We start from the raw sequence: 23605 nt of genomic DNA, 5'->3' as shown, positions 1-23605 counted from the left end.
TGTACTGCAGAAATTATTCCAAAAAATTGAGGAAGAAGGAATTTTCCCCAACACATTCTATGAAGCAAACATCACCCTGATACCAAAACCAGGAAAAGACCCAAACAAAAAGGAGAATTTCAGACCAATCTCACTTACGAACATAGACGCAAAAATTCTCAACAAAATCCTAGCCAATAGATTACAGCTTATCATCAAAAAAGTCATTCATCACGATCAAGTAGGCTTCATCCCAGGGATGCAAGGCTGGTTTAACATACGCAGGTCTATAAACATTATCCACCATATTAACAGAGGCAAAAATAAAGATCACATGATCCTCTCAATAGATGCAGAAAAAGCATTTGATAAAATCCAGCATCCTTTTCTAATTAGAACACTGAAGAGTATAGGCATAGGTGGCACATTTCTAAAACTGATTGAAGCTATCTATGACAAACCCACAGCCAATATTTTACTGAATGGAGTAAAACTGAAAGCTTTTCCTCTTAGAACTGGAACCAGACAAGGTTGTCCTCTGTCACCTTTACCATTCAACGTAGTGCTGGAAGTTCTAGACAATACAATTAGGCAAGACAAGGAAATAAAGGGAATCCAAATGGGAGCAGAGGAGGTCAAACCGTTCCTCTTTGCTGACGACATGATCTTATACTTAGAGAACCCCAAAGACTCAACCACAAGACTCCTAGAAGTCATCAAAAGATACAGTAATGTTTCAGGATATCAAATCAATGTCCACAAGTCAGTAGCCTTTGTGTACACCAATAACAGTCAAGATGAGAAGCTAATTAAGGACACAACTCCCTTCACCATAGTCTCAAAGAAAATGAAATACCTAGGAATATACCTAATGAAGGAGGTGAAGGACCTCTATCAAGAAAACTATGAAATCCTCAGAAAGGATACAGGAGAGGACATTAACAAATGGAAGAACATACCATGCTTATGGATGGGAAGAATCAACATTGTTAAAATGTCTATACTTCCCAAAGCAATCTACCTATTCAATGCCATTCCTATCAAAATACCAACATCGTACTTTCAAGATTTGGAAAAAATGATTCTGCGTTTTGTATGGAACCGGAAAAAAACCCGTATAGCTAAGGCAGTTCTCTGTAACAAAAATAAAGCTGGGGGCATCAGCATACCAGATTTTAGTCTGTACTACAAAGCCCTAGTGCTCAAGACAGCATGGTACTGGCACAAAAACAGAGACATAGACACTTGGAATCGAATTGAAAACCAAGAAATGAAACTAACATTTTACAACCACCTAATCTTCGATAAACCAAACAAGAACGTACTTTCGGGGAAAGACTCCCTATTCAATAAATGGTGTTGGGAGAACTGGATGTCTACATGTAAAAGACTGAAACTGGACCCACACCTTTCCCCACTCACAAAAATTGATTCAAGATAGATAAAGGACTTAAATTTAAGGCGTGAAACAATAAAAATCCTCCAAGAAAGCATAGGAGAAACACTGGAAGATATTGGCCTGGGGAAATACTTCATGAAGAAGACTGCCATGGCAATTGCAACAACAACAGAAATAAACAAATGAGACTTCATTAAACTGAAAAGCTTGTGTACAGCTAATTAGACAATAACCAAAGCAAAGAGACAACCTACACAATGGGAAAGGATATTTGCATATTTTCAATCGGACAAAAGCTTGATAACTAGGATCTATAGAGAACTCAAATTAATCCACATGAAAAAAGCCAACAATCCCATATATCAATGGGCAAGAGACATGAGTAGAACTTTCTCTAAAGACGACAGACGAATGGCTAACAAACACATGAAAAAATGTTCATCGTCTCTATATATTAGAGAAATGCAAATCAAAACAACACTGAGATATCATCTAACCCCAGTGAGAATGGCCCACATCACAAAATCTCAAAACTGCAGATGCTGGCGTGGATGTGGAGAGAAGGGAACACTTTTACACTGCTGGTGGGACTGCAAACTAGTACAACCGTTCTGGAAGGAAGTATGGAGAAACCTCAAAGCACTCAACCTAGACCTCCCATTTGATCCTGCAATCCCATTACTGGGCATCTACCCAGAAAGAAAGAAATCCTTTTATCATAAGGACACTTGTACTAGACTGTTTATTGCAGCTCAATTTACAATCGCCAAAATGTGGAAACAGCCTAAATGCCCACCAACCCAGGAATGGATTAACAAGCTGTGGTATATGTATACCATGGAATACTATTCAGCCATTAAAAAAAATGGAGACTTTACATCCTTCGTATTAACCTGGATGGACGTGGAAGACATTATTCTTAGTAAAGCATCACAAGAATGGAGAAGCATGAATCCTATGTACTCAATTTTGATATGAGGACAATTAATGACAATTATGGTTATGGGGGGGAAACAGAAAGAGGGAAGGAGGGAGGGTTGTGGGGCCTTGGTGTGTGTTACACTTTATGGGGGAAGACATGATTGAAAGAGGGACTTTGCCTAACAATTGCAATCAGTGTAACCTGGCTTATTGTACCCTCAATGAATCTCCAACAATAAAAAAAAAAAATCCTTTGTCCATTTTAAAATTTGACTGTCTTTATTATTGAGCTTTAAGAGTTCTTTATATATTGTGGATACTAGTATCTTATCAGATCGGTTTGCAAATACACTTGACCCTTGAACACCACAAGAGTTGGGGTGTCAGTATCCCCACACATTGGAAAATTGATATGTAACTTTTGACTTCCCCCAAACTTACCTATTAATAACCTCCTGTGGGTGGGGAGCCTTACTGATAGTTGACTAACACATTTTATATGTTATATGCAGATGGCGTCCCAAAATGTATATACGTTTTAAGAAATTTTATTTAAAGTTGTTAACACCCATGTCACGTTTGATTTCTGTGATGACAAGAGGTGCTCAAATGTGTCTCACATTCATCTTTTGTTATTCGTGTATATTTTTACAATTTTAATATAGTTTTTTCCTTTCTTAAAATGTATATACATTTTTGGGCACAGTGCATATTATATACCATAGTCTTACCATTAAAGTAAATAGAATTAAATGTTATTAAGAAAATCATAAAGAAGAGAAAGTATATTTACTATTCAGTCAGTGGAAGGGGCTCACGGTAGAGTCTCTATCTGCAAAGTCTTCATGTTGTGCAGGATAAGGAGGGGAGAGGAAGGGGGGCAGAGGCCGAGGAAAATTCATGTGTAAGTGGACCCATTTATAAGTTGGTCAAGGGTCTGTGTCTTTTCATTTGCTTGAAGGTCTCCTATGAAGCATGAAAGTTTCCAGTTTTCACCACGTCTGCTTTATCTGTTTCTTCTTCTGTTGCTTATTATTTGGTGTCATGTCCAAAAGACCATCCCCTTATCTACGGTTATAAAGACTTATTCTTATGCTTTCTTCTAATTGTTTTACTCTGCCCACAGGTTGACTATTATTTTGAGTTAATTTCAGTGTATGGTGTGAGTTAGGAGTCCAACTTTATTCTTCTGGATTGCAGCTACCCAGTTGTTGAAAAGACTTTTCTTTCCCCATTAAAATGTATTGATGTTCTTTGTTGATAATCAGTTGGTGTAAATGTGAGGGTTTACTTATTTGAATTCCAAATTCTATTCTTTTTTGAATTCTGTTTCTTTTGATCTGTATGTTTGTCCTTATGCCAGTACCATGTGGTCTTGACTACTGTGGCTTTGGCTTTATGATGCTAAGTTTTAAAATTGAGAAGTGTGAGTCTTCCAACTTTGTTCTTTTATTCCCAAAATTATTTTGGCTCTTCTGGGTTTCTTGTATTTCCATGTAAATTTTAGGATCAACTTGTCAATTTCTGCAAAAGCAAAGCAGGAATTTTTTATTGTAGGAGTTGGTTGCGTCTCTTAGCTTGTTTCCTCTTTTGGATTTGTCTCATTATGAGTACATAGATGTGATGTTACCTGGATTCCGTTCTTAACTTTAGATTACACATGATTTGGAACTTAAAAACGTCATTCGTGGACTGAGCGCAGTGGCTCACACCTGTAATCCTAGAACTCTGGGAGACCAAGGCAGGAGGATCACTTGAGTTCAGGAGTTCAAGACCAGCCTAAGCAAAGTGAGACCTCATCTCTACCAAAAATAGAAAAATTAGCCAGGTGTTGTGGTGTGCACTTGTAGTCCCAGCTATTTGGGAGGTTGAGACAGAAGGACCCTTTGAGCCCAGGAGTTTGAAGTTGCTGTGAGCTAGGCTGACACCATGACACTCCAGTCTGGTCAATAGAGTGAGACTCTGTCTCAAAAAATAAAAATAAATAAATAAATAAATCCATCTTTTAAAAAAAGGCTATCCATGTATATAACATGTACTCAGAAATAGTAAATGTTCACCTCAGTGAATTTTTTTTTTTTTTTTGTAGAGACAGAGTCTCACTATATCGCCCTTGGGAAAGTGCCGTGGCATCACACAGCTCACAGCAATCTCCAACTCCTGGGCTTAAGCGATTCTCTTGCCTCAGCCTCCTGAGTAGCTGGGACTACAGGCACCTGCCATGATGCCCAGCTATTTTTTTTGTTGCAGTTTGGCCGGGGCTGTGTTTGAACCTGCCACCCTCGGTATGTGGGGCCGGCGCCCTCCCTACTGAGCCACAGGCACCACTCCACCTCAGTGAATATTTACAGAATGAAGTATACCTATATAAGAAGAATCCAGACCTAAAAGGGAAACATAGCTAGTATTATTGGAAATTTTTTGGTGTTTGCTTGATTGTTTCACTTATTTGCATGTTCTGGTATTGCTGAAGGCTTATCTTAATTGTGTGTTTGGAATGTAAGTTCAGTAGCATAGTACAGTGATTGAATTCATGGACTTTGGGCCTTGACAACTTGGAATGTAATTCTAGCACTTACTAACTGTGAGGCCATTGGCAAGTTACTTACCCTTTTTGTGCCCTGTGTTCTTCATCTGAAAAATGGGAGTAAAACTAGGGGGAGGATTAATATATGTAGATTGCTTAGAAAATTGCCCGATGATCATAGTAAGTGCTGCCTGTGTGTTAGCTGCTATTATTATTTTTATTATTGTTGTTCGCCGCGGACCACCCTGTCGGTGGGCTCCAGTCCGAGGGAAAGCAGGGAGAAGGAACGAGGAAAGTTGAGAGGTCGGCGCAGGAATGACAGTCTGGCACACCACGGGTGAAGTATGCAGCTGCAAATTCATTGTGAAACTTATGCAAGTACTTATACACTTCTGCTCACAGGCAGGGGTGTCATGGGTTACACAAGGGTCATTCTGAATTACTGGGAAAGTTACAAATTTTTTCCTTACGGTTGCAGTTTTGTGTTTAGGTAAGCTCTGATTGTTTTAGATATTTTTAACAATGTAATTACTTTGTCTCTGTTCGTAATTGATAGCAGTTAAAAGCATACCTAAAATAAGCAGTACCACTCATGGTTGTGAAATTGTTTTACTCCTAAATCATTGGTATTTACTGTGATGGTATTTATTACTTAAACGTTTTAGTGTCTGACTTATAGGCGGCCCTGAGTCTAGCAGGCTTGTGCCTTATCTTATCCTGTAGTGCGGTGGGTTTAGCTTTGAGAAAGTACATTGTGATTAGTGTCAGAGCACACAGACCTATGCTAAAGAAAAACAAAGTAATAAATTTTAAAGGCTGCCACGGTCGTTCAAGCTCCTGCGGGTGACTTGGCACGTAGAGCACCGTTTCTGATGCCGTTTGTGCAGGGGTCGCTGGGGGCGAAGCTCCGTGGAGCACAAGCCTCCTTACCAGCGTTCTAAAACGCGGACAGCGCCGCCTCACTACGGCTGTGGTGCCGTGGGTGCGGCAGTTGTTATTGTTATTACTGTCATATATTTCTTCACTAGAATATGAGCCCCTGGTCTGACTTATCACTATATTCTTAAAGAATAACACTATGCTGGCACATACGGATACTCAATAACTTTTTTAGGAAGGAAGGAAGGAAGGGATATTCCATAATGAGGATAGAATCACCACATCCTTTGCTGAAGCCGCCTTTGACAATACCGTGTTTCATTTACCACAGCTTTTGGAGCTATTTGACAGTGAAGACCCTCGGGAACGGGACTACTTAAAAACAGTCTTACACAGAATTTATGGCAAGTTTCTTGGTCTTAGAGCATTTATCCGAAAACAGATTAACAATATTTTTCTAAGGTAAGTGGAGGGTGGGGGATAGAATAAGAAGCAGCAAAGTTGGTATTTTTGTAGAAGTATTAAATAAACCTCAAATATGTGAACATCTTGTACTGATTTCTTTCTCTCCCTTCTTCCCCTGTACTGTCTTCTTTTGTCTTTTTTTCTTTCCCGTTCTTTTCTTTTTTCTTTTTCTTCCTTTTCTCTTTTCTGTTCTGTTTTCTTCTCTTTTAAGGTTTGTTTATGAAACAGAACACTTCAATGGTGTAGCTGAACTGCTGGAAATATTAGGAAGGTAAGCACTTTTTACCTCCCAACTAACCTCAGGTGATTATCGTCTGAAAATGAGGCTCAGGCAGCAGGGGAAGCACCGCCCAGAGCTCTGCTGTCTGTACGTGGAGCCGCTCACCTGTGCTTACTAGCATGTTCCCCAACAACTCCATGAGACACGATTTCCTGTTCCCTTTGTTCCACAATTACGTGTAACTATTTCCACTGGAATTACTGACAGAGCTAACAGTTCATTCGTTACTACAGAGATGACATCTATTTGCAGTCAGGACAGTTACTCCAAAATATCTTATTTTCATTAGTTTCTAGGCTGTCTGTCCTTTGCCAAATCTGTTGAAAGCAAGTTTGTAATAAGTTGGAAAGATTGCCCTTTTCAAAGGCACTGTGTACCCAGGTGTAGCTCTTAGGCTGCTGCCTAGAGTAGTGGGAGGGCTTGGAAAGACGCAGGTGTTGTGAGGTTTCTACACACAGTGGAGGCTAAGACAGCTGGACAGTGCCGTGACTTAGTCTCCTCCTCCTGTGAGGAGAAGGAGAAGGTGGAGTCCCTTAGCCTTGTCTCAGTGACTTCCCTGGCCTGGGTGGAGACTTCAGACTTGAGAAGGCATGATGTCTAGAAAGGGAAAAGAGTCATTTAAAGAGAAGGTGAACAAGGCAGGTGATTATTTCAAGAAGGGAACGGAAGGGAAAATAAAGAGTGTTGACAAGGAGCTTTTGGGAGCATCCAACTAATTTTAAGACACAGGACCCTCTGTTGGGTGATCATAAGCAAATGTTCTTCTTCCCTTAATTCCTTCATCCTTAAATGTATTTTTTGAAGTGACTAAGAAATCTTGGGTGTCACTGGAATGGGTATTAGGTTGTTCTTTACAAACATAAATTGATTACTTTTAACTATCTCACAAGAACAGTATCTTCACTGCAATATAAGCCCCTGGTCTGATTTAGCTTGTTGTGGTAACATAGCTAATTTATGTCTCTTTCTTTTTCCTAGTATTACCAATGGCTTTGCTTTACCTCTTAAGGCGGAACACAAACAGTTCCTGGTGAAAGTGTTGATCCCTTTACACACCGTCAGGAGCTTATCACTCTTCCATGCCCAGGTAGAATTCTGTGCAACTATGTTCGGAAGCAAAAGGTTGTCATATTTCGTGTATCTTTGATGTTTCCTTAATTTCTAAAAAAAAAAAAGAAACTTGTTAAAGTTTAAAATGCTTGGTTTGGCACCTGTAGCTCAAGCGGCTAAGGCGCTAGCTACATGCACCAGAGCTGGCGGGCTCAAATCCAGCCTGGGCCTGCCAAACAGCAATGGCAACTACAACCAAAAAATAGCTGGGCGTTGTGGCAGGTGCCTGTAGTCCCAGCTACTTGGGAGGCTGAGGCAAGAGAATCGCTTGAGCCCAGGAGTTGAAGGTTGCTGTAAGCTCTGACGCCACGGCACTCTACCCAGGTGACAGCTTGAGGCTGTCTCAAAAAAATAAAAATAAAATAAAATAAAATGCTCCCTGAGGAAAATACATATAAATGTGTATATTTTCTTCTATTCATAGTAGAATCATAGGAATATTTTAAAAATAGGACAAGCCTTTGTTTGGCCATCTCATTTTACAAAGAACTTAGATCACCCAATTACATAGTGAACATGTTGCATGTGATGTATGTGAGTTTGTCAAATGTAAGTCTTCAGCACATGTAAACGTTTGTTAATGTTCCTGAGATTTTGTCTTGCATTAGTAAATGAGCTGGCCTTTTACCCCCTTCTAGTTCATTCACCATTTTCTCACGTCCTACACATGGATACTCTCACAAGTAACGAAACTGGCTGATATTTTCACACCTTTTTTTAAGCCTTCATTACTTTAAAAAGCATACTGTCTCGTCCCCACGCTAATTTTCGTCCTAACGCTGCCTTGCATGGTAAGGATGTCACTAGAAGGTAGATAAGCCGTCGAGTGGTATTCTCAGTTTTGGGATTTCAAACCTCTGACTCTCCACTCTCTGACAGGAATATTTTGAGTTTGCTCAAAAATGTAATACATGGGCGGCGCCTGTGGCTCAGTGAGCAGAGTGCCGGCCCCATATACTGAGGGTGGCAGGTTCAAACCCGGCCCCGGCGAAACTGCATTCAAAAAATAGCTGGGCGTTGTGGCGGGCGCCTGTAGTCCCAGCTGCTCGGGAGGCTGAGGCAAGAGAATCGCGCAAGCCCAGGAGTTGGAGGTTGCTGTGAGCTGTGTGAGGCCACGGCACTCTACCGAGGGCGGTACAGTGAGACTCCGTCTCTACAAAAAAAAAGAAATGTAATACATTTTTCTAAGCAGTATTCCTCTTTAGATGTGAAGTTCTGTATTTTGAGGAAAAATTAGTCCATATGTTTCTAATTTAGAACACTACCAAATGTTGTTTTGTGAAGGTAGTGTTCTTGTTCAAGAACCTTTACAAGCCCTTTACAAATCTTGCCTTTAGTTTTCAAAATGGTATCATATTCTGTGATTATTTAAAAGAATTCTCACTCTGATGTGTTAAATCAGATGTAGCGCTCTTTTTACATCTCCCCAGGTTCTAGCCGGCAGCCCCAACCTTTTATCTCTTCATAAACTGCTGTAGTTGGCACTTGCGCCATTTCAGGGAGTCAGCAAGGCTTCGAGTAAGTGCCTGTTTCCCATGGAGGCCTCTGCTGGAACAGTGAAGCCCAGTACTGTCAATGGCAGCAGAAAGAAAAAGGAAGCCCCCGCGCTGTGGCTTAACCGCCGTAGATGAGACGCTTCCCCCGCTCACGGCCGTGACAGCGCACCCCTGCTCCACGCAAGCTGGGACCTCTTAAAAAACTCCCCTGGAGTCTTGTAAATGTCAATTTGTGGCTTGAAAAAGTTTCTTATTTCACTTCATATATATGTATATTTAAATAATAGTTAAAATGAATTGAATGTAAAGTTATTAAAGCCAGTCTGGAAACTTTTTAGGACGTGTTAATAAAATGTCCTATTGAGCTCTTACTATACAGAATTAAAATTTTTGTCTTTCATTTTTTTCATTTCTTTAGCTGCCGTATTGTATAGTACAGTTTCTGGAGAAAGATCCTTTACTCACAGAACCAGTAAGTATTTATTCTTAATTTCAAAAAGCTTCAGAAAAACCACCTTTTCTAAAAGTGTATGTGAAAAATTAAATGTCATTTGTTCTTCCCTTTTCTTTTTAGGTTATTAGGGGTTTAATGAAATTTTGGCCTAAAACATGTAGTCAAAAAGAGGTAAGTCCTGGGCGGCACCTGTGGCTCAGTCTGTAAGGCGCCTGCCCCATATACCGAGGGTGGCAGGTTCAAACCTGGCCCCTGGCTGAACTGCAGCCAAAAAATAGCTGGGCGTTGTGGCGGGCACCTGTAGTCCAGCTACTCGGGAGGCTGAGGCAAGAGAATCGCTTAAGCCCAGGAGTTGGAGGTTGCTGTGAGCTGTGTGAGGCCACGGCACTCTGCCGAGGGCCATAAAGTGAGACTCTGTCTCTACAAAAAAAAAGAGAGGTAAGTCCTGAATGTCAGAGAGTGTTACTGAATACTTTGTGGAGGCCAGACATTGGGCTAAGCATGTGATGTAAGATACACCATCTCATCCAAACTCACTGTAGCTCTATAAGGGCTATGAATATTTTTGTTTTACTAATTATGAAACTTCAGAGAGCCTAAGTAGTCTGCCCAAGAACAATAAATAAGAACAGGTGATTAGGCCAGACCCCGCCTCCCTGACTCTGCACACTGAGGTTTTTTTTTTTTTTTTAGACAGAGTCTCACTTTGTCACCTTCAGCAGAGTGCCATGGTGTCACAGCTCACAGCAACCTCAAACTCTCTGGCTCAAGCTCACCACAACACCCAGTTATTTAGAGATGAGGCTGTTGCTCAGGCTGTTCTTGAACCTGTGAGCTCAGGCAGTCCAGCCTCCTAGAGTGCTAGGATTACAGGCAAGCCACCACACCTGGCTGCACCCTGGGTTTTTAATTCATGATGTCTCTCAGCCTCAGGTCAGTCCAGGTCAGGGCCCCAGTCATGTGTCCAGTTGCCTAACTCTGTTGATGTCACTTTCCTCGTGACTTCTTTCATAGTATGGAGATTTTGCTTTCACTATAGATAGATGATAAGGCAACCTGCCCAAATGCGCACTTTAAAGCAGAGTATAGACAGAATCTCAACTGTCTTAAAATTTACAACAAGCCTTTAGTTTTAGCCATTCACAAGTGACACTGGAAAGTTCAGACCCACAATCATTTGTGTCTTGTGAGACACGTACAAGGTTGTTACAACGGAGGGAGTAAGTATCTTAGCTTGGAGGTGAACTTGACTGGACACCAGACCTGCAGCGCTCTTCTAGAAGGTTAGAAACTCTGGAAAATGGCCCAGAAAAAAGGTCAGCTTTTAGTTTTATGTTCTTGGAAGAACCTTGGTAGAATCGTGGAAGAACCTCTTGCATATCTTGGCTGATGGAAAGGGTCTACTGTATTTTACTTTTAGCAGAAACATCCCTCTTCTCAAAGTAACTTTAATTCTCCAAACCCTAGTTTATATAATACCTATTAGATAAAATTAAACTAGGGATTGCAACCTGTATTCATCTCAAGATAAGAAAGCATGGCTATTTTCATACTTGAATTGCATACCTAATTTTTTCCAAGATAATTATTTTTTCATGGCTGAATAAGTACATTGGTTTTCATTTCTCCATCATTTTTCCATTATATTTAAAACAGTTGACTTGCACCATTGATTTGATGTTCCCTATTGTGGTCTAAAAGCTCTGTTTCTCAAGGCACACAAGATTCACTGTGCCCTGTAGAGAGTAATTGTGTTCGTGTGTGAGCATGGAGAACGGGTCAGCATGTGGTAGTGGCTTTAAAATCGAGACTACGTGTGGCTGAGTCTGCTGTTTTGTGTTTTTTAAGACTTTGTCTGGCCCAGGCACAGTAGCTCACGCCTGTAACCTTAATACTTTGGGAGGCTGAGGCAGGAGGATCACTTGAGCTCAGGAGTTCAAGACTAGCCTGGGCCAGAGTGAGACCCCATCTGTAAAAAAACACAGTGATGCTATTTCTTGGACGGTGGTGAGGACGGCAGATCCCATCTACAGCATTGGCACAGTGCCTGCCTGCAGGCAGTGCTGAGTATATATTGCCCTTACAGGGATGGGCAATTCTAGGCTTTCCTCAGTAGCTGTGGCTGAACACCAGCCACGTGCTGGGCCCAGTGGTTGATCTGAGTGTGTGGGATCAAAGTGGTGAGCCAGGAAAGGAAGCCTGGACAAGTCAGGAATTTGAGACCAGCCTGAGCAAGAGTGAGATTCTGTCTCTACTAAAAATAGAAAAACTAGCCAAGTGTTGTAGAAGGCATCTGTAGTCCCAGCTACTGGGGAGGTTGAGGCAAGAGGATCACTTGAGCCCAACAGTTGGAGGTTGCTGTGAACTATGACACCAGGACACTCAACCCAGAGCAACAGAGTGAGAGACTGTCTCAAAAAAACAAAACAAAACAAAAAAGCCCACCAAAGACTTAATGTGTTCTGTGCATCTGAGAGGGGCACATAGCTCACTGTGGGACCTGTAACTATCTGGCAAATGACTGCATTTGGACGTCTGCCCATCCATGCAGGAGGGCCTGCCTCCTATTATTTTTACAGAAGCCTTGAGGGGAGATAGCTAAGTTGGAAGCAACAGAGAGGAGAGCCCCACGGGGGCAGGAGTGATTCCCGGGAGCCCCAGTGCAGGGCGTAATATACAAACATAGTGAGTAGAGTAGTTTTTCCAAGTAAGTAGAATTATATTTTCAGTGCTGTGGGGAACTTGCTTTTAAGAAATACTCTATGGTGAATTATTTGTGAAACAAACATCTAACATGGAATAATGCCTGGTTCATTTATATTTGGTTTTATTTGTAAATTTTTCTTAAAATATTACAAACTTAAAATTAACTAAATGTCATTAATCTTTGTGATTCATATGGATTTTTAATAGAAAGCCTCACATTTTGTTTTTTACTTGTATTTATAGGTCATGTTCCTTGGGGAGCTGGAAGAAATATTGGATGTGATTGAACCTTCACAATTTGTTAAAATTCAAGAACCTTTGTTTAAACAAATTGCCAAGTGTGTATCTAGCCCCCATTTTCAGGTTAGTAGTAAAAAGAACATGAGCCAGAGTGGCCTATACAGCATGGATTTTTTAGGTTAAATTTCATTTGTGTTGAAAGAAATGTTTGTTTGCTTTTTTCTCCCATGAAGGTAATAATTTTAGCTGCAGTTACCTTTGTCTTGAGCACCTGCTACGCAGCAGTGACTGTCGTAGTGTTTTTTCCCAGTAATTTTAATTCTCAGTATTCTGCTGGGAGGTCTTGTGTGTTTTACAGATTGACAGATGTGAACACCAAAGCTCAAAAGTGTTAAAAAAGTGTTCCAAGTAAACTGCAGAAGAAGTGGGCTGGGAGGGAGTGTGTAAGAGAGAATGCTGAATGATGCTCACGAGGAAAGAGAACCTCAGATTCCACACTGTGCTAGGTGCTTTACATACATTGATTATAAACTTTTCTGTGTCTTCTGATGGGCAAAAACAGTGATGCTCAGCAAATGTTTTGCTCAGGCTCCCAGGTTCACAGGGAGTGGAGTCTAACGCGGATCTTAGGTTAGTTTCTTCTTCCAGTGGCACTGCCCTGCCTCCCCGTGGCCACTCAGGAACACAGGGGAGGTGAACCTGGGCAACTGGCTCTTTTCTTGAAGTCGTAGCTGTAGCGCTGTGGCCTCTGCCGGGAGGAAAGAAGGTTACGGGATTGAACACACTTTAGGTTTTTATCCGTTGGCCTCTCACTGAAGGTCATATCATAAACCTGAGAATTGAGTCTTTCAATATTGCCTGCCAATTTGAAGAGGCTGTTCAGATTATAGTTCTTAACACAGAACCACACCTCTCATGGTGGACTTTTTCCTTAAGCTGTCATTATCTTTCATAGTTAGAAATACTGGCTGTTGTTGTTTTAATTGGACCTAAAGACATGTTAGTATGTTAAAGCAGTGATGTCATAACAATCTGGCAGCTGTACCACAGAACAAAACAGAAACCCCGAAACCAGGAATATAGAAACTATTACATGAAGTGTTCAGATAATATAACACATGTAGCAGATAAATATTAGACTTGTAATTGGATATAGGAAAATCCTAGGTTCCTCCTCACTTGAGCCCAAGGGTTTGAGGTAGCTGTGAGCTGTGATGCCATGGCACTCCACCCAGGGCAACAGAGTGAGACTCTATCTAAAAGGAAAAAAAAAAAACCTGTAATACTAGCACTCTGGGAGGCTGAGGCATGTGGATTGCTTGAGCTCAGGAGTTCGAGACCAGCCTGAGCAAGAATGAGACCTCATCCCTAAAAGTAGCTGGGCATTGTGGCAGGCACCTGTAGTCCCAGCTACTCTGGAGGCTGAGGCAAAAGGACCGCCTGAGCCCAAGAGTTTGGGGTTGCTGTGAGCTGTGACTCCATGGCGCTATACCAAGGGTGACAAAGTGAGACTCTGTCTCAAAAAAAAAAAAAAGAAAAAGAAAAGAAAGGGTACGTAGAAGATGGCTAACATGATCAGGAAAATAGAATGGTACGTGGACAGATGGTAAACGTGTTTGTATCTTGGGAGCTATATTGGGAAAATCGAATCAGGTGACATAGACAGAATTACAGGAGAATATAAATTAACAGGCCCATTTCTTTTCCTTCCCCAAGTTGACGAAACACGTCGGAACTTTCTGAGAGATTTTAAATCTATAAAAAAATGTAAAATATAATTAATATTTAATTTTACATTTGAGTGAATGATTTAACAACAGTCTTTCAAAATACTTCTGTTTGGAAAGATGATTTTATTTTCTCTTCGTCTTTTTCTCTCTCTTAACATTTTTTTTCTTTTCCCAAAGGTGGCAGAAAGGGCACTCTATTATTGGAATAATGAATACATCATGAGTTTGATAGAAGAAAACTCTAATGTCATCCTTCCCATCATGTTTTCCAGTCTTTATAGGATTTCGAAAGAGCATTGGAATCCGTAGGTTTTCAGTTTCTTTCCCCTCCCTCCTTTTCTCTCTCTATTTCCTCCTCTCCCCCATTCTTCTTTTTCTTGAAAAAAATGTCCCGAGTACTCACTGTGTGCCAGATGCCCTGCTTGCTGCCAGGGACAGATTTGTGAAAAGATAAAATCCCTTTTAGAATTTCACTGACTGGTTGGAGAAAACCACAAATAAACATTTTAATGAAACTGTGCCGTTTTGTTAAAAATACCTGTTTGCTTAAAAGGCTTCTTGACCTCGGCGGCGCCTGTAGCTCAAGGAGTAGGGCGCGGGTCCCATATGCCGGAGGTGGAGGGTTCAAACCCAGCCTCGGCCAAAAACCACAAAAAAAAAAAAAAAAAAAAGGCTTCTTGACCTGTCTGTGAAGGTAGCAGTTTGGGGTGGGGCTTGGAGAGATGCTCTGGTGCTGAGAACAGAGCATTGTAGATTGGGGGTTTGTGGGGGGGGGAGGTGGCGTGCTCAAGCTGGATCTTAAAGGAATTTGGCAAATGGACAAGATGGGGAAACGCTCATTCAGACAGTGGGTCCCTCCATGACACAAAAAGGGCAGAGATGTAATAAGCACTTGTCAAGTTCTGAGACCCGTGCATTTGGGAGGTTAAGGTACAAAGTCTTTGGGAGAAGGTGCTAGCAGATAGGCCAGGGAAGGAAGCAGATGGTTTACCTGAGCCTTCACCAGGTGAAAGATAAGGAAATGCCAAAGGCTTGTGAGGAGGGAAGTGGCCCAGCTACCTTTGCATTTTAGCAAGATCCATTTCTTTTTTTTTTTTTTTTTTTTTTTTTGTAGAGACAGAGTCTCACTTTATGGCCCTCGGTAGAGTGCCATGGCATCACACAGCTCACAGCAGCCTCCAACTCCTGGGCTTAAGCGATTCTCTTGCCTCAGCCTCCCAAGTAGCTGAGACTACAGGTGCCCATCGCAACGCCCGGCTATTTTTTTGTTTGCAGTTTGGCGGGGGCTGGGCCCGAACCCGCCACCCTCGGTATATGGGGCCGGCGCCCTACCGACTGAGCCACAGGCGCCGCCGCAAGATCCATTTCTTAACAGCCAACTCAGTCATTATACATAGTACCTATTCTCCAGGAAAAGTAAAATTTAAAATCTTTTTTTTTTTTAATTTTAAGGGTTTTTTTTTTATTAAATCATAGCTGTGTACATTAATGCAATCGTGGGGCACCATGCACTGGTTTTATATACAATTTGAAACATTTTCTTTTTTTTTTTTTTTTGGTTTTTGGCCAGGGCTAGGTTTGAACCCGCCACCTCCGGCATATGGGATGGGCGCCCTACTCCTTGAGCCACAGGCACCGCCCAATTTGAAATATTTTCATCAAACTGGTTAACATAGGCAAATTTAAAATCTTAAAGGAAAAGTTTAATAATATTCAGCCCTATGAAAGTTGAAGTATTCTATATTTGAATGACTTTATGTATTTCTCTGTAGGATGGAAGCAAAATTTAATGTGGCATCAAAAAATTAGTAGGTGTAATTGAGTATATTCATAATATGTTTGTCTTAAAATTATATAATTGTAAAATATCACATTTTCTCAATGTTTCAAATTTGCCAGATTTTATGAATAGAACTTACAAAGATAAGGGGCTCGAATGATGAAGTCCCATACAGATAGTCTTTTGAGGACCTAGAAAGTGGTTCTAGCAGGTGGCTGTAACTGCCACGTGTATTGTCTGTGGTACTTCTCCGTAACTGCCCTTGTGAGGAAGGCCATTCTGGAAACTTAATAGCAGAGAACTTCAGTTTTCCTTTTACTAGACGCGGGAAGGGGGCTACATAGCAAGTATGCTTTTCTTCTAAATGTTTCATGGTTTATTTAATCAGTGGCTTAATTTTTGCCAATACACTTTTCAGTGGTATTGGGAGCATGTTTGTTACAAAACAGAAGCAGTGGGTAATTTTGAAGAGCTTCAGACTCTAGCCTGAAGCTGTCGAGATCATCATAACCTCACATTGCCCAGAGCTGCTTCTTCCCCTTGAGAAGTGAAGGCCACTGTTTTGGCTGTTCAGCTGTGTGGTGCTGCAGAGCTATTAGCCACTTACTCACCAGGGCACGTCCTAGGTCAGCAAGGAGCCAAGAGGGATGGGTGGACTAAAGCAAGTCATGGCCCGATAGATAGCTCATATTGAACTGCCCATCTTATAGGGGCTTGGTTTCGTCTCTTCGGATATGAATGGTTTTCATAATATATATATAATATATATATATATATATATATATATGTTTTGTTTTGTTTTTTTTTTTTTTTTTGAGGCAGAGTCTCACTTTGTCACCCTTGGTAGAGTGCTGTGGCGTCACAGCTCACAGCAACCTCAAACTCTTGGGCTTAAGTGACTCTCTTGCCTTAGCCTTCCAAGTAGCTGGGATGACAGGCGCCCGCCACAATGCCTAGCTATTTTTGGTTGTAGTTATCATTGTTGGTTAGCAGGCCAGGGGTGGGTTCGAACCCACCAGTTCTAGTATATGTGGCTGGTGCCCTAGCCACTGAGCTACAGGCACCAAGCCTTCACATAATATTGGTATAAGCATATAACATTTACGTATATCATTACTTTGCAATTCCATGCAAATTCTAAGGTTGCTTTTACCATGGGTGCTTATTTTAGGGTAAAGTAGTTTTATTTTTATACTTGCCTGTTTATTAAATGAAGTTATCAAGTGCCTACAGTCAGGTCTATTCTAGGTACCAATAATTAGTAGAGGGAAAAATTAGATTTTTTTTTTTCTCATTCTACCACCTCTCAGAAAGACATCTGGCCTTGAGCAGTAAAGAGTAAATCTTTTGCTGTGAAAATGAACTGTAGGTCATTTCCAGCTGTTCCAACTAAAAAGTGATAGTTACAAGGAACTCATTCAGACAGAATTGGGCTTTTGCTTCTTCGTTCAGCATCCTGTTGGGTAAGACTAACATGTCCCTTTCTCCTGTGCCTCACAGGGCTATCGTGGCGCTAGTGTACAACGTGCTAAAGGCATTCATGGAAATGAACAGCACCATGTTTGACGAGCTGACAGCCACATACAAGTCAGATCGTCAGCGGTAACTTTTTAAAGCTTTTTTGTCAGCTGTGCATAAAATTATTGAAGTCTTTCCTTGCTCTTTGCTGAAGTTGGCTTGTTGTACCTCAAATCATAAGTAGCCCAATTTTGTTTACAGTCATGCATGGCTTAATGATGCGGACACATTCTGAAAGACGTGTTTTAGCAATTTTGTCATTGCAGAACCTCACAGGGGGCACTTACACAAACCTCCACGCACAGCCCGCTGCACACCTGGGTCGTGTGGGTGGTCTGTTGCTCCCAGGCTACAAACCTGTGTGGCATGTCACTGCACCCAGCACTGCAGGGAGCGGTAACAAATCTATCAGGTGATAGGGACTTTTTAGCTCTGTCACAGTCTTGTGGGACCACCAATGTATATGTGGTCGGTTGTTGACCGAAATCATCATCATGCACCCGATGACTGTATTAATAGGTTCATTTTTGCACACTCATTAGTGGTGTTTTTATTAGTGGCCATTGGGTAACAAAGCTTTGTGATAGGGTCATTTTGATAAAGAATACTTTCCTCCCTCCCTTTAATATAGTTCAGTTCTGCCTCAGGGGTAAGAGCCTGGCATATAACTGTACCAGGCCCATGTAAGGGGACCAACCAGCAGGTAGTTTGCTTTCTGGATTGACTCCCACTTGGAACTTCCTTGAGCTAGAATTGGGTTGATCTTGTATTTCACCCTAGCAGGAAGAGGCCTAAGGTACCATTTGTCTAGGTCTTTGGCCCAGAGCTTACTAACACCCAGCAAATTCATCGCAACTTAAAGAACAGTGAACAGAACATAAATGTTAATGGTCTGGTATTATACAGATCTCGAAGTGTGTAAGAACATAAGGGAACAAAAACCTTGGGCCTGTTTATAGTAAATGCCGTGTGGGCCTGGGAAAGCCTGTCTTGATTTCATTTACATGATGTTTCAGTTTTGTTACGTCCTGTCCAGTGTGTCCACTCTCTAAAGGAAGGACATGGAGAGATTAAGGAAAGCCGAGCAGGCTCTTAGGAGTTGAGCCTCTGGTTTTGCTTTGATCACCCAAAAGCAAATGTCGGCTTTGAACATCATAAAACCGTGGGCTTTCGAGGATTCCAGAGGTGTGCACAAGCGCTCATACCCAGGACCTGGGTGGACCTCCGGAGCAGAGCCAGCAGCGGTTCCCTTGCTTCTTTGCTTTACCTAATTTTTAATGTGTCACTTTCATTTTACTAATAAAAAGCAATGAAGAGAAAGTGTTGGTGGCAGAGGGAAAAGGACCTTTGCAGTGATTTATTTATTTAAGTTACCAAAGACGTGCTTTATGAAAAGCGTGTAATTGTGGAATATGGCAGGTGTTTATTCGTAGATAGGCTGAGATTTTTGTACCAGAATATTGAGATAAATATCAATTATGGAGCATGACATGCTACACTCAAAATTTGAACAACTTTTAATTAACTATATTAGCAGTTGTTGCAAATCATTAAATTTATAATAACCCTTCTTACCCCAAGCTTAAATTAAAATCTTTAAAAAATATTATTTAAAAAGTGCCAAGAGCACATTTTAATACTGTGATGCACCAGGTATATGTTAAGCGAGCATTGTGCATAAGATCCTCTCTTTTATTTTTTCTATTATTATTATTTTTATTTATTTATTTATTTTTTTTTTGGAGACAGAGTCTCACTTTACCATCCTCGGTAGAGTGCCATAGCATCACAGCTCATAGCAACCTCCAACTCCTGGACTTAGGTGATTCTCTTGCCTCAGCCTCCCGAGTAGCTTGGGACCATAGGTGCCCACCACAATGCCCGGCTATTTTTTGTTGCAGTTTGGCCGGGGCCAGGTTCAAACCCTCCACCCTCAGTATGAGGGGCTGGTACCCTACCCACCAAGCCACAGGTGCCGCCCCAAGATCCTCTCGTTTAGAGCAACTGGAAACTCATTGTTATCCTAGTTGAACAAGGATTAAATCTGTACAATCCCATCAAGAATTTTTTTTTGGCAGGGGGAATCGTTGAGGGCCTATCAAGAATTTTTGTTTTTTAATTTCAGGTTAATTTGAGGGTACAAAGAATTAGGTTACAATTTTTGCATTTGTTAGATAGCATCCCTGTTGTAGTTGTGTCCTGTCCCCAGGAGGTGTGCCACATACCTCCTGCATTGTGCCCATAACTGCCCATCAAGAACATTGAAGACCGGCTCCGCACCTGTGGCTCAAGCAGCTAAGGCACCAGCCACATACACCTGAGCTGGCGGGTTCGAATCCAGCTTGGGGCCCGCCAAACAACAATGACGGCTGCAATCAAAAATTAGCCAGGTGTTGAGCAGGTGCCTGTAGTCCCAGCTACTTGGAAGGCAGAGGCAGGAGAATCACTTGAGCCCATGAGTTGGAGGTTGCTGTGAGCTGTGATGTTACGGCATTCTACCCAGGGCAATAGCTTGAGGCTCTGTCTCAAGAAAAAAAAAAAAAGAATATCGAAGGCCTTATTTATAAAATACTCAAATCACTTGTTTTATATTTAGGCAATGTCACTAATAAAACTTCTTTGATTATTTATAACCTAAAATACCAGGAAGAAACAAAACTGTGAAGGAGATGCTCATATTCTGGCACATTAAAATGATTTATAATGAGTGGACTTTGCTAATGAGAGAAGGATTTTCTTTTTTCTTTTTTTTGAGAAGAATCTTACTTTGTCACCCTTGGTAGAGTGCTGTGGCATCATAGCTGACAGCAACTTCAAGCTCTTAGGCTCAAGCAATCCTCTTGTCTCAGCCTCTACAGTAGCTGTGACTACAAACACCCACCACAGCACCCAGCTATTTTTTAGAGACGGGGTCTTGCTCTTGCCCAGGCTGTTCTCAAACTCCTGAGCTCAGGCAATCCACCTGCCTGGGCCTCCCAGAGTGCTAGGATTACAGGAGTGAGCCACCACGCCCAGCCTCGAAACAAGAATTTTCTTTAAAGCAAGGGTAATACTTCGTCAAAGGAGCAATAGAAGGTTATACTGACAGATGAAAACTGGTTTCTTCATAGATGTGGGAATAGGAAAAGAGAATGAAGAGATTTGTTTTGTACTGTCAGAAGAACTGAACAGAGGATTACAATTTTGGATGACAAGAAGTTAATCATTTCAATTCAGATCAAATTTTTAAGTATTGCAAATCTGAAAATGGTGGGTGGAATAAGTATTTAACACTGTAAGATACATATGCCAACATTGGTGCTATATAAAATTGCAATTAGAGAATTTGACAATATCCCCAGTGTGACATTGTGATTAAGTTTTAAAATTGCCACCTACATGGAGAGAGAGAAGTGGGAAAGAACGGAGATGACAGTAACTATAACAGCAATATTTACAATTCTTGACGATAAAATTGTCATTATGAAAGCTATGTTATAACTTAGCATAAAGCTCATCTGGGAAAAAAAAGCCCCACAGGACAAATTGCATTGATTGGCATAAAACTCTTGACAAGAATGAATGAAACACTTCAGTAACACGATGAGGAGTGTTGTAGTGATGTCAGCACTTAGTTAGACTGGAAATTAGGGCATTGTGAACTTGAACTTGCTGAGCTGCTATTTGGTTGAGTAAAGGTCTCAAGCCCTTCTCCTTCCAAATAAAAAGTTTATATGCACTGGCACTCAGCAGGATCTATAGAATTGATTTTTATATACTCAGATGAATGTTCTATGCTAACATTTGTTTAGACTGTACCAAAAAGTGGTAATTTAACAAACAACTTCCTGGCCGGGCGTGGTGGCTCACGCCTGTAGTCCCAGCGCTGTGGGAGGCCGAGGCGGGTGGATTGCCTGAGCTCAGGGGTTCAAAACCCATATGAGCAGCAGTCAGCCAGAGTAAGACCCCGTCTCTACCAACAACATCAAAAACAGCCAGCACCGCAGGAGAAAGAAGAAAATTACCAGAAAAGGAGTACTTCAAACAAACATGAACAAGCACACTGAAATTAAAAATAAAAAAAAAAAAAATTATAAAAAAAAAAAAAAAAAAAAAACAACTTCCTTATGTTAAGAATTTGAAATTCAGGGGCGGCGCCTGTGGCTCAAAGGGGTGGAGTGCCGGTCCCATATGCCGGAGGTGGCGGGTTCAAACCCAGCCCCGGCCAAAAAAAAAAAGAATTGTTAAGAATTTGAAATTCACATGATTGCAAGAGGGACTTTACCTAACAATTGCAATCAGTGTAACCTGGCTTATTGTACCCTCAATGAATCCCCAACAATAAAAAAATAAATAAATAAAATAAACAGATTTCTCAGTCCCACCTCTAAAAAAAAAAAAGAATTTGAAATTCATAATGATTAGAGTATTATCTAATCTTGCCCCCGTGCCTTGTAAATGCAATTTTTTGAGGTCAAAATTACCAAAAAGGGTACTTGCATAAAAACTGTTAAGCTTACTGAAATTCATATTGTACAGATTATATTTGAGATAACTGAAACTAATTATCACAAACAAGCACTGCATTACCACAGTATTAATTGACATATTATACAGTTCATCATTCCATTAAAATTCTGGAATGTGGGCGGCACCTGTGGCTCAGTGAGTAGGGCACCAGCCCCGTATACCGAGAGTGGTGGGTTTGAACCCGGCCTCTGGCCAAACTGCAACAAAAAAATATCCGGGCATTCTGGTAGGTGCCTGTAGTCCCAGCTACTCGGGAAGCTAAGTCAAGAGAATCGCCTAAGCCCAGGAATTGGAGGTTGCTGTGAGCTGTGACGCCACAGCCCTCTACCGAGGACGACAAAGTGAGACTGTCTCTAAAAACAAACAAACAAAAAAACACTCTAATGGAATGAGAATATAAATTATTTTAAGTTTTTTAGAGATTTGAGGTGAGGATGAAGATTGATTTCTACTGCTCTGGATATTAATATACCTTTAAAAAACATTGATGACAACATTAAAAAAAGATACTGGAATTATATGATTGATTTAAGTCATGTGGATTTTCCTGAGTAAAAATTGTTATGTGGCTCAAGTTAAATCCTTACTAAGTGAGGCAGTGTGAGGAACATAAGATAGCAGAGTCTCCATTTTCGGGAATTATCTGAATTCCTAGATTCAGAAATATTAACCTACATCTGCTTTTTACTGATTTCACTCCAACGTGAAAAAATCAGGGGTAGTGCACTGAAACATTTTTATAAATGTGAACTCATTTAACTTCTAAGAAAGTATTCCTTTCTTGCATCCTACTTGTTTGATGTTAAAACATCCTTTCTTTTTTCTTTTTTTAAATAAGCTAAATTTAAAAATGTCCTTAGCAAAATAAATTTTGTTGACCCTATTTTAGATAATCAGATTTAGAGGAAAGTTTTTACAAACAGTAAAATACAGAAGTCTGAAGAAAATGGTACTGAATGAAATTTGAAGGCTTGGCATATTAAAAAATTAAAACATATGGCTCAGCGCTCATAGCACAGTGGTTAGGGCGCCGGCCACAGCTTGAGACTCTGTTTCAAAAAAAAAAAAAATTAAAACATAATGATAATAATATCAATAAAGTTCTGTCCAGATCATTAATTAAAACTGAAATCACAAGTTGTATGGGTTTTTTTGTTGTTGTTTTGTTTGATGGGGGTGGTGGTTTTGAGACAAGCTCTTGCTCTGTCCCAGGCTGGAGTACAGTGGTATAGTCTTAGCCCACTGCAACCTCAAACTCTGGGCTCAAGTGATCCTCCTGCTTCAGCCTCGCAGAATGCTAGGATTTCAGGAGTGAGCCACTGCACCAGGCCTGAAATCTCAAGTTTTTACTTTATTTTTAACCGCTAAAGTGTTTAAATTTGCATGAGGTAGGAAAAATAGATTGTATTTTCTGGACTTGCTACATTCTCTGTATCAATGTCATCTCCAGCTTTCTTTTTGAGAAACTATTGAGAGAGAAAGAAAAATTAGATTCTAACTAGGCCCCAAATAAAAATTTCTAATGTGCCTTTGGTGTTAGGATATCTGGTACATATAAATCATCTCTGACTTTTGTTTCTCTGTAATTTTAAAGTTGTTTTTCTATAGCAAG

The 23605-nt window shown here is 40.8% G+C and overlaps 1 protein-coding gene across 1 annotated transcript in view; it reads left to right on the top strand.

The window, feature by feature from the left end:
- The window catches only part of LOC128584409 (serine/threonine-protein phosphatase 2A 56 kDa regulatory subunit epsilon isoform-like), a 60721-nt gene that overhangs the window by 36011 nt on the left and 1105 nt on the right, over positions 1 to 23605 (top strand). Inside the window, exons 4-11 of the mRNA XM_053589381.1 lie at positions 6037 to 6167; positions 6382 to 6441; positions 7429 to 7537; positions 9475 to 9528; positions 9631 to 9681; positions 12460 to 12579; positions 14364 to 14491; positions 17467 to 17568. Coding sequence (XP_053445356.1) covers positions 6037 to 6167; positions 6382 to 6441; positions 7429 to 7537; positions 9475 to 9528; positions 9631 to 9681; positions 12460 to 12579; positions 14364 to 14491; positions 17467 to 17568 — 755 coding nt within the window. The remainder of the gene's footprint in view (positions 1 to 6036; positions 6168 to 6381; positions 6442 to 7428; positions 7538 to 9474; positions 9529 to 9630; positions 9682 to 12459; positions 12580 to 14363; positions 14492 to 17466; positions 17569 to 23605) is intronic.

The sequence above is a fragment of the Nycticebus coucang genome, chromosome 4 (genome assembly GCF_027406575.1).
Source record: "Nycticebus coucang isolate mNycCou1 chromosome 4, mNycCou1.pri, whole genome shotgun sequence".
Classification (NCBI taxonomy): domain Eukaryota; kingdom Metazoa; phylum Chordata; class Mammalia; order Primates; family Lorisidae; genus Nycticebus; species Nycticebus coucang.
Note: the sequence above shows the minus strand (reverse complement) of the source record. Positions and strands in the feature narration are given on the sequence as shown.